Source organism: Quercus suber, unplaced genomic scaffold (assembly GCF_002906115.3).
Source record: "Quercus suber isolate HL8 unplaced genomic scaffold, Cork oak 2.0 scaffold_810, whole genome shotgun sequence".
Taxonomy (NCBI): Eukaryota; Viridiplantae; Streptophyta; class Magnoliopsida; order Fagales; family Fagaceae; genus Quercus; species Quercus suber.
In genome coordinates this window covers 257,245-269,052 of record NW_027070243.1, presented here as the reverse complement: position 1 = coordinate 269,052, position 11,808 = coordinate 257,245, and the positions used below count along the sequence as shown (strand labels likewise).

General features: G+C 31.7%; 2 protein-coding genes across 2 annotated transcripts; both read right to left on the bottom strand.

Moving 5' to 3' along the window:
• On the bottom strand, positions 1–4,287 carry LOC112001749 (probable cyclic nucleotide-gated ion channel 10; the record flags this gene model as incomplete). Its single annotated transcript, XM_024033927.2, is given in 4 exon segments — positions 1–297; positions 2,289–2,564; positions 3,445–3,573; positions 3,817–4,287. Coding segments are annotated over 2 exon segments (573 nt in total), but the record flags the coding sequence as incomplete, so codon positions are not given.
• Positions 4,288–7,815: 3,528 nt separating this feature from the next.
• LOC112040042 (cyclic nucleotide-gated ion channel 1) lies at positions 7,816–11,291 on the bottom strand. The gene is made up of 3 exons (XM_065767477.1): positions 11,161–11,291; positions 8,706–9,150; positions 7,816–8,049 (listed from the first exon to the last, which is right to left on the bottom strand). Exons 1-3 carry the CDS (start codon positions 11,196–11,198, stop codon positions 7,816–7,818), a joined length of 717 nt encoding a protein of 238 aa, XP_065623549.1. The 5' UTR covers positions 11,199–11,291.
• Between the last annotated feature and the right edge of the window lie 517 nt (positions 11,292–11,808).

The following is an 11,808-nucleotide window of genomic DNA, read 5'->3' as shown; positions in this document are numbered from 1 at the left end:
GAGTTTTGATAGGTTGTACATGTCGTCAGAGGTAGGTGTCAAAACCCATTCAAGAAGTTTTCCTCCAAAGTACTGACCTTTTTCAAGACGCTCAGCATGTCGAGGGCCAGATCCTTCACCATTGTTGCTTGTACAAGTCCATACAATCCCTTCTGTAATCAAGAATACTGCATCAATTGGGTCTCCCTCCTTAACAATGTAGTGGTGCTCATTGAAGAACACTGGTTTTAGAGAGTCGCAGATTTTAAGCAATAGTGGTTCATGCTTAGCCAATCCACTGTCTTTCATGATAGTCAGCTGATCAAGAAAAACAAATATAAGTTGAAGTACAAATGTAGTTCATAACCATAAAAAGAGATGCTCAAGTTGAAAATACCATAAAACTAATTAACCTTTAATCATATTAGACTAGCAATATAAGCATTTAATGCATTAATTAATTAAAGAAACATATGTATATTAATTTAATAAATGATTTGAGTAATATAATATAATTCAAATATTAATTAAAGAAACATATGTAAATTAATTAAAGAAATGATTTTTTAATAAATAGTTTGATAGTTATAAGTTATAACGGGGGAGAATGAATTCAAATCCTTGATGTCTCTGTTGGAAGCATCAGGGATTAAAGAAATGATTTTTTAATAAATAGTTTGATAGTTATAAGTTATAACGGGGGAGAATGAATTCAAATCCTTGATGTCTCTGTTGGAAGCATCATGAGTTAAGTTACAAATCTCTTAACAATTAAAGAAATGTTTTAAATAATATCATTGATCTTAAAAAAAAAAATAGACAAGTACTTTTTTAGATTGCATGCGGAAACACATTATGTAACATCAAGTAATTTTTTTTAGGCATGTAACTAACTATATATCGATACCTACGATTACGGTAAATTAAAAATAAAAATAAAAAAAATAAAAAACTTTCTTCTAAGTTTCGTAGGAATTTTGGTAATAAAATTTTAGCTAGAGTATTATTTTAAACTTCTAGGTAAGTACTTTGGTAATACAGTTTCATGTACAGCAAATTATCTTAATAATTTTACTACATTTATAATAAATTACAAGATAAAAGCTTCTCATATGTAATATTTATATCCATTTGACATAAGCACAGTGTTTAAGACCCGAGTTTTATTATATTAGCTTAAACTTGTATTGTATCTATATATATAACAGAACTCACAAGCCATAGCCACCCACTGCCGTCTATGCTGCAAGCCCACTTTGTGGAAAATTGTTTGTACATAAATCTATAAATTTTTAAGAAATTGTGGATAATTGTAGAGAAATCATAGAAATTATGAAAATTTATAAAGATTTTAGGGAAATTGCTGCGTATATATATTTTTGTTCTGGTATTTGTACAAATAATCAAATTAAAAAAATATTTTTTTTTCATAGATCTAATTATATCGTCTTTAGTGTTTAACTTTTTTTTTTTTTTTGGGTTATTATTTACTAAAATTATTAGTTGTAGAATATTTTAATAATAAATTATTATTTGATGAAAAGTATATTCCCAAAAACATAATCGAATGCAATTCCAATCGGCATAATTATTTTTTCATAAAAATTCAACATAATTGAAAATTATATATCTCTAAACAATGTATTTTGCCAAAATTCATTTTGTTAGAATCTCTACTAGAATTCTATTTTCCAATAGTCTGACCACACGTAGCCACGACCGTTCTCATGTACACTTAATAAATTCTAAAATCTATCTATTTAACATTTTTATTTAATTCTCAAATGATATTTTATTACTCATTAGATGGATATATTAGTTTTTATTATTAATTTTATAAATATTTCATTCTATGAATAATACATTAAAGCTAATAAATACTTGTTTCCAACTGTTATTCAAGAATATATTTAATTACATAACAAGCATACAAATAACAAATTACATAAATAGTTGTATTGGGTATACATGCCTCTGTTTGTAAAGTCAAACATTAAATAATAAAGACAATAGTGAGTGTTTAATATAATTGGGCTTGAGCTTTCGTTTTGGGTTAAGTAATATTCTTTGTATATTATATTAACTAATTAATTAAAGCCTCTTCAAAATGTTTTCTATTTCATTCTAAAAAAGAAAAAGAAAAAAGAAGTATTCTCTATCTCAACAAGTTGGGTATTATTTACTACTCTTTTTTTTTTTTTTTCCTTTTTTTTTTAATGAAATTTAAAGTACATTTCTTAGTCATTAATTATGCATTGGAAAAAAAGTTACTTACCAAATTTATAAATTATAAAGGTAATGAAACTCACATTCTTTAGTAGATCTAAGCAGATATGGCGCTTGACCTCGCTTTGAAGTTCAGAAGGAAGATCAGGGATAAGGGTCTCGACATAAACGTCTTCGTCTGCTTCATATCTTTGACCTATGTAGTTATTAATATTGTCCTTTGTTGTACCACGAAATTCATGTTTGGATATCCACGACTTAAGGTTTTTTTGTTGCTTTTGTCGTTTACTCGACTTCATCTTCATGCGTTTCTTTTCCCAATTTTTTATTGATTTTGATGTTGTCCACTGCATGTACATCTGTCCCACTTCTACTCGTTAGTTCAACTCACCAAATCTTACCATCTATAGGCATTAAGATTAAGAGTTCGAATTCGGTAAGGGTAAGGTGTAAAATTTATATTTTACACCATTTAATAAGAAATGACATAATAACATCTCAATAAATTTACAGTTAAGTTAGATTCACTACAAAAAAAACGTCCTATGGCTGCAGTTCAAAAACATGGCTATAGGTCAAAAAAACGTGGCCATAGCCCCATTTGGCCTATAGCCGCGGTTTTTTTGGCCGCGTTTCTAAACATAGCCTAAAAGCCGTGACTATAGGCCCCAGAGGGTATGTGGCCGCGTTTTTAAACGCGGCCTAAGCTTTGGTCCTTAGGCTGCGTTTAAAACACGGCCTAAGGTCCAACCCTTAGGCTGCGTTGTAAACGCGGCCTAAAGACCAACCCTTAGGCTGCGTTTAAAACGCAGCCATAGGGCCTACCCTTAGGCCACGTTCTAAATGCGGCCCCAGGGCAGTTCCTTAGGCCGCGTTTTAAACACAGCCAAACACCTCCCTCCCAAAAAAAAAAATGGAAGGAAAGGATTAGACAATAAATCAGATAAGCAATTACTACATTTCAAATCAATGGATACAGATTCTAAGAAAAAAATTCATGTACGTTTAGCCTAATTGCCTAACCAAGCAATTAACTTTATAAAAAATACTAATAATAATTTGAATTATCCAGAAACTATCTGCATGGCAAGAGAATAACCAACACCTGGTCATTTCAATTACGTACACACCAAATCTCATGTTTATAGACAGAGACAGATGTTTGTAATTTCCATCTCCTCATATAATAATTCAAGTCTTTGGTTTTTATGTAAAACAGTAAAAGTTCTGCAGTGATACCTTCCAGGTAGCAACTTTGCTATTTCAGCCCACTTGTTTCCATACATTTGGTGGGCGTTAATGAGAATCGACTCCTCTTCTTTGGTCCATGCAGTCTTTTTTATATTCGGATTTAAATGGTTGTGCCACCTGAACAAAGAAAGAAAAAATAGTAGTTCACTTAGATTTATTTATATACTCTTTCCATAGTAAAGGGAAATATAAAGGGGTTTCCTTTCAATAGAAAAAAATAAAATAACCATAGGTGACGCCAAAGCTGTTACTGCAAATAAACACATGGGGTTTGCTATTAAATCCTAATAGTAAATGAATAGATAAAAGCAATCAAAGAGAAAATGGATAATTAGTACTTATTGACCAGATTGCACTTACCTTTCTCTACATTGCTTGCCTATCCGGCCTAGCAAGGATTTTGATATTTCACACCATTTCTTTTTCCCCTGCTTTGCTACCAGCTCACAAATAAGATCATCTTCCTGGAAATCCCAAATAAAAGTTATTAGAATCAAAGAAAACAAACACAAATAAGACACTCACATTGAATATGACTAGTAGGCACCACCTCAACATCATTAAATAAGAGGACTTGATGTCACCAACTTGAGTACAAGATTTAAAACAGAAAATGCAAGTAATTACATCTTCTAAACTCTCAATAAAGCAACTAAACTTAGAGATACCCATACCATAAAGAATGGAAGTGACAAAAAACTAAACAATGCTATAATTATTTAATCTTTGAAGTAATCAGAGATTTAGAATAGAAAATGCTTACCAATAATGAAGGTGAACCCCAGAGATTCATAAGAAATTTTTATTTAAACAAAAAAAGGAAAAGTAACCTAGAAATTTTTTATTTAAATTGAGTACTCAATTTGGTTCTTATATTTTGGTAGCTATTAATTTGATCCCTATTATTTTCAATTTGGAATCAATTTTAACTCTATCATTAACTTACTAACGAAAAATGTTTACATGACAAATGTGCGCGAACTTAGGTTCTGTTTAGGATCCACTTATTTTGTTGAATTTGAAAATTTTTTGTTGAAAGTATTGTTGATAAAAATAAAAGTTAGCTGAAATAGTACAATGAGACCATGAATAGTACCAAAAAGTGCAGTGGAATCCATAAATAGTAGCAAAAATAAGTTGAAAAGTAAAATAAGGGTGTGCTTGGATACCGCTTATTTTGCTGAAATTGAAAAATTATTGTTAAAAGTATTGTAGATAAAAGTAAAAGTTGGTTGAAATAGTACAATAGGGTTTATGAATAGTGCCAAAAAGTGCACTAGAACTCATGAATAATAACAAAAATAAGTTAAATAGTGAAATAATTTTAATTTTTCATCTATACCCAAACGCATACTAAGTTGGCAAAATTAATCATACCAAATGGACACTTAGTGCGCATTTGGCTCTAAATTAAAAAGCTAGTGTTTTACTATTCAACTTATTTTTGCTACTATTTATGCACTTTACTACACTTTTTGGTACTATTTATGGGTCTCACTTTACTATTTTAGCTAACTTTTACATTTATGATACTTTTATCAAAAGTTTTCAATTTTAACAAAATAAGCGGATCTCAAATAGACCTTTAGCACAACTGAGGCTAACGTTAATAATAAAATAATAATAAAAAACGCCACTGCATGTTCTTGTCAGCCAAACATTACAAACCCAAAAACGCAAACTTAGACGCAGCCCAAAAAATTCTCCATAACCAAATTCTATTTCAATTTCAAGCCGTGGATCTCTTATTAGACCCAACACCACTCCTCGAGTTTTTTTTTTTTTTTTAAGAATACTAAATATTTTTAACACACACATAGGAAAATGAGAGAATATTTTAGAGAATATTTTAAAGAAACTTACAGTAGTGTATATCCAAAAGGGCCTAACTCTAGCATATACAACACAAACTTTAAATCTTTTTAACTCACACTCATTTTCTAATGTGAGATTTACCCACTGTTCTTCTTCCTTCTTCTTGTGTGTGTTATAAATATTTAGTATAAAAACTAAGAGAAAATCTTTGTCCTAAAACAACCAGCTCATAGCATAGCAGAGAAAAACTAAGAGAGAGAAACAGTGACCAAAAGCAAATATAAAACGAAAAATAAGGTACGGAGCCACCAATATATATGAGAAAAACTTAATTTCTCCTCCACCAAAGGTGTGGTCCACATCCGCCAGGTCATTGCTGCAAAACCTTGTGGCTTGGGACGGAGCCACCAGGCTCTAATTCTGTGCCTCCATCGATCTCTTCAGATCTGCTACAAATGGGTGAAATTTTTTGGGTTTAGTTTAAGTTTGTATTTCTGGGCTGCTTGTGTTTGGCTGACAAGAAAATGCAAGAAAGCTGGGGAATTTCTTTTCAACTTATCACTCAAATTTTTTGTTTTATTTGTCTGATGTGGTGTTTTTTTTTTCTTTTTTTTAATTCTTAAAATTGCCGACTTGGTTTTCTCAAATAGCAATTAAATAATTTGTTTAGTGTGCTAATTATACACACCATTTACCATGTACGCATTTTTTGATAGTTAAATTGATTCTAAGTTGAAAATAACAAAGGCCATTACCAAATTGTAAAAATTATGACTCCAAAATGTAGGGACCGAAATTATATTTTTGCCTAATAGATATTCTAAACATTTTTAATAAAGGAAAAAAAATGACACTTCCTAGTATTTATAGCGAAAACATTCGATATTTAAATCTCCCACCTCATCAAAAGAAACAAAAAATTACTAATAAATTCATGAGTCATAGCTAAAGCATTTGCAGTGGCTAATGTAAAATAGCATAGAACTCAAAAAAAAAAAGAAAAAAAAAAGCTAATTAATTCCAAAAATCACTCACATCAAATTATGAACCAATTATGCAAAATGAGAATTTGCTATAGTACTTGTGCAAATATACAAGTCATTGTAACTTATGCAAAATATTTATTTATTTTTATTTATTTCTTTGAGTTTCCTGAAGGCTCAAAAAGAGAGTGAATAGTGGTTATTGTGTGTAAAGAGAGAGAAATAATTTTTAAAAATTGATATTTTGATGAAATAAAATATAGAATAAATAATAAAATATGAATATTTTGAAAAATTAATGGTTAGCTATAATAGAAAAATTAGGTCCTTATTCTAAAATAGATAAAAATTTTGCATGCTCTTAACTTAACTAAAAATAATTTTATTTTCAATTAAGGGACTTAAATTCAAATACGGCTTACTCCAAAATAAAATGTTATATTTTTATGAACCTATCGTATCTACTGTCTATCACTAAAAAAGGTTATTGTTTATAAATTCATCCTTTAATTCAGTTCATATCAAGTTTGGGACTTTGGAAAAAGAAAAGGAACTTTCATTTATTCAATTATGATAATGCTATTTTAAGGGAATCCAAGAGCTAGTGTGAAATTCCTACAATGAGGAAAAAAAAAAGAACAAAGAAAGGAAAACAAGCTCGTATGAAATTGATCAAACATGAGACTAGGTGGCCAACATGTTCCCCATTCCTTCACCATGTATTAAATTACCATGAAGGACTCACGTAATGTTCTAGTCAATGCTGACAACATCATGCTTAAATTACCACACATATTGCGTAGAAAAAATTGATAACTATCTTGAAAATAATTTTACTTTGTAGCTTGATAAACTGTCCTAGTTTTATTTTCCAAAAGAAAAAAGCACAACTCTTCAAGTACACCATACACCTCTTAAAAAAATTAAAAAAGCCACACCACATTCTCTCACACGCTCATTTGGGACATGAGTTTAAACATATGTTTTTAATTTTTAAACAATATTACACGTATTTTTACATACTTTTTTACATATACATATTTTCAAAAAAATTGAAAATTGTTGTTTAAACACATGTACCAAACGATATGTCCATAAATTTTTTCAATGATTTTATTTTTTAGTGTTTGTGTTGCTTCATATTCCCAAAAGATTTTGTAAACTTTTTAGATGAAAGTGTGAAACAAGCCGTAAAACACAAATTCACACATAGGGGTGTCCAATAGTCGGCCTGAGTCAAGTTTATGCCTAACTCGCGACTAACCCGTTGACATTGGGTTTCTAGTTGAAAGAGCTGCCGTTGACCATTAAAACCCACTGGTCGAGTTGGATCGAACTTGGTTGGACAACAGTCTGGTTGGTCGAAGCTGATGAAGACATTGGCGGAAGTTGTTCTTGTTGAAGATCTATATATTTGTTTTTTGCCAGATTTGAGTTAAAAACATCGAATCTTCTCTAGATTTGAGCAAAAACGACCGGATCTTAGCAGAAACCACCAAATCTTCACCGATTCGAGCGAAANACATCAAAACTTGCCAATATAAGTTTAATGATTACGAAGTTACTCCTTAACCAAACTTACATGACCAGCAAGGATGTATAGTATGAAATTCAATGACGCTTTGACCAGTATGATTCTATCAAACTTCTTGTCATTTCTTGTTAGTTTCTTCCAGGATAGGTAGATTTGAGATACCCTTGGTACATATTGGAAAAGAACAATAGTGTTCAAGAGTTTCATTTTATTTGAAGTTTTCGTGCTTCTCATTTCTGAAAAAATAGTCGGAATTACCACCTGCACAAATGATTAAAAGAAATTTCGTGTTAATTGGAAAAAAGTCCATGTGTATAGTACAATGATAATTTAAAGAAAATAGTGGTAATGGGTGTCTAGGAGTTACTTTATATCTTTTTTTGTTGCAAACCTACTTTTGACAATTTTTTGGTTATAAAGTCAAATATTATACTTGACTTTCTCTTAATATAAAAATAAAATAAATGTTACATGTTTATTACTTCATTTTACGTGCAATATTATGTTAACTAGAAAATTAATTAATGTTGCCCAAAAAAAAAAAGTTTATACATACAAAATGTTGGGGAGACTTAAAAATTCAAATTCTCCAATATATAAGAACACTATAAGCTTATGGGATTGGACTTAACTATATTGTATTAACTACTTTGATTTTGTCATTATTATTTAATATAAGACTTCACTCACATGTTTATACTCAACACAAAATTTTGAAACTACTCATCTTTAGCCGCATAGTATTATGTTCTATACTATATCCAACTTTCCTCTAGAGTATTGCCAAGTCTTTTTTTTTTTTTTTCAAAAAGAAAAAAAGCAAACGAATCATTAGATGGAGTCATGGAGCAAGACAATCGCATGCACAAAATCCAAAAAACAAGATTTAATTAACAATAAGCTAAGGTCTCCCTTACCTGTGGGATGGGAAGAATAGCTAGAATGTCGAATATTAAGCGTGGCCACAAATACTTCTTAGCTATTTTCCTAGCATTTGTATTTAACTCAGGTTTTCCACTTTTCAGAAGCTTTTTGTCTATAAAACCAGTGCGAAATTGCAAAATAATATGCACTAGATAAATGAAATCGAAGAAGGATCGCAAAACTAGAACTGTGATCCACAATCTATTGTCGAACCAAATGCACTTCTTGTCTTGAATGATCACAGGAAGGTAAAAGAACAATGGATCCAGTGCTACTGCAGTCACGCATGACAACACAAATACTACATTCCACCCTTGAAGGAACTTCTCCCTTGGGTCAAGAATATATGTCTTCGATGTTGTTGTTGTTGCTGCTTCTTGCACTGCTGCAACACCTCCACCATTCTTGGGTAATTGCCACTCGATGTCATGATTATTGCTGAATAAAACATAGCAAACATAAAATCAGTTATTGACTCTTAATCCTATGTAGGGTGCGAGTAAAACACAAAAAAAATGCAACCAACAGAACTACATAGTATCACACTCCCAAAATGTCATTCAAACATCAAATTATAAAGTTTTGCGTGAATAGGAAAGTTTATTATTTGATGTTTGGCTAATAGAGGAAATCAAAGGGAAATGTAAATTTGGATTAGTGTTGATTTTCGTGCTGACGTGGCTTATTGTAGCACAAAAATGGGTGACATGTCAGGAGAACAATCGACACTGATTAACTGGGTGACATGTTAGGGCCTATTTTGTACTTAATGGTGAGACTAATAATAGAGAATAGAGATTGACCATTTTGAAAATGGAACCAAACCTTAAGTGCCAAAATGAAACCCTTTTTTTTTTTTTTTTTTTGAGGAGGCCAAAATGAAACTTTTAAAACATCAAGGACCAAAATAAAAATAATCTGGTCTCAATACCTCAATAGTTTCATTTTTGCATTCAATACGTTAAAATAATATAAACAACATAATAAAATAAGGATCCAACTTCTGTCCAGTGAATTTCACTGGACACGTTCGGATTTGGACAAGTGTCCAAGAGTGGACACATGTCCATCATCTAACGTGTCCAGTGAAAACTTTCGCTAGACACTGCTCCCATAAAATAATACACCCAATACAATAAATATCAGCCACAATTGCCACCACCACTTCCACAGCCACAACCACTACCACACATAACAACCACTGCCACAGCCATGTAAACCACCGCACATCCACAACCACAACCAAAGCCACCTCCACCCACAATCGCAGCACCCAACTATCACAATCCCTCCAAACTGCAACCCATCAAACACAAAAAGACCACCACTGCCACCCACAAGGGCCACAACCCCTACAAATCAGAAACCCCACCACCGCAAATCAAATCACAAACCCACCAAAACCCAGCCACACCTGCCGGAACCCATCCACACTTGCCAAACCCCATCCACATCCACCGAACCGTTGCGAGACCCACAAATTGAGCTACCCACTCTATCGCCGATCTCAACCTCCACGACATGCCCACGTTGTCACTGATCTCAGCCGTCTTGATTTTGAGTTAGAGGAGTTAGGCAAGAGAGGAGAGAGAGAAAAAAAAAAAAAAAAAAGAAGAAGAAAGGGAGAGACGTGGAGATGTTGAACAGAAAAAGAGAGGCAAGAGAGGAGAGAAAAAAAGAGAAGAAAGGGAGACACGGACATACTGAAAAGAAAAAGAGGGGAAAAAAAATTAAAGGGAAGCGGAGAGAGGATGAAATAAATAATATTATATATATATATATATATATATTTTTTTTTATAATTTTGGAGCTATAGTAAAGTGCAAAAAATGGCCTTTTACTATTGCTGGATGTTAAAATTTTTAGCTTTAACACCATTAACATAGCTTCTTTTTTTATGGTTTCTAAAATAACTTTTAGTACTATCAATGTAAATGCTTTTATAGGCCAAAATTGAAATTTTGAAAAGTTAACCCTAAATATAAAGGGCCAAAAATATGTTAAATGAGAGAGAGAGAGAGAAAAAAAAAGAGAAGAAAGGGAGACACGGACATGCTGAAAAGAAAAAGAGAGGAAAAAAAAATTAAAGGGAAGAGGAGAGAGGATGAAATAAATAAATAAAATATATATTTTATAATTTTGGAGCTATAGTAAAGTGCAAAAAATGGCCTTTTACCTGGATGTTAAAATTTTGGAGCTATGGTAAAATTTTTAGTTTTAACACCATTAATGTAGCTTCTTTTTTTATGGTTGCTAAAATAACTTTTAGCACTATTTACATATGCTCTTATAGGCCAAAATAGAAATTTTGAAAAGTTAACCCTAAATAGAAAGGGCCAAAAATATATTAAATGAGAGAGAGAGAGAGAGAGAGAGAGAGAGAGTGAGTGAGTGTGTGTGTGTGTGTGTGTGTTAAATTAAATTATGTCAAGAGCAAAAGAAACCAACCTTGAACCATTCCCTTGTGGATGCTGAAGGTAACTCATAACTGAAGTTTATCAATGATACAACGTCTAGAAGAATGAATCAACCTCTAAATATGTATAGAGCCCACGAACAGTACCACAAAGTTTTGACTTTGGATCCCTGAAAAAAAGGGAAAAGAAATTAGTGAGTTACAACCTATTACCTAGCCACTATTGACACTATGCTTATAAGGGGAAGAGTCTCATTCGAGCTAGACATGAAAAGTAAGCAAATATCATTACATATAACATAATTTAATTTTAGCTGTTTAGAAATGTAAATATTAAAGCAAACTATAAGTAGTTTAAAATATGTATATATCTTAGAGAGACATGAATGTGTATTTACCAGAAGTAAATTGAACCTGCTTAACTCAATTAGGAAGCATTTTACAAGCCGGAGGCAAAGCAAAGAGAGGCAGAAATTGGCTTTGTCATAGGATTCTAAGAGTGCATAGATGCAAATGAAGATGCACATCCAACTATCCAAGTAATAAGCATAGCTAGCTCCATGGGCACTAGTCCACCTTAAGTCTTTCTTTAAATTTATCTTTCTAACCAACCACATGATAAAGTTTCAATTTAATTCAAATTCAACTCAGCCAACTAACCAAGTACTCTGGTAGTGTAA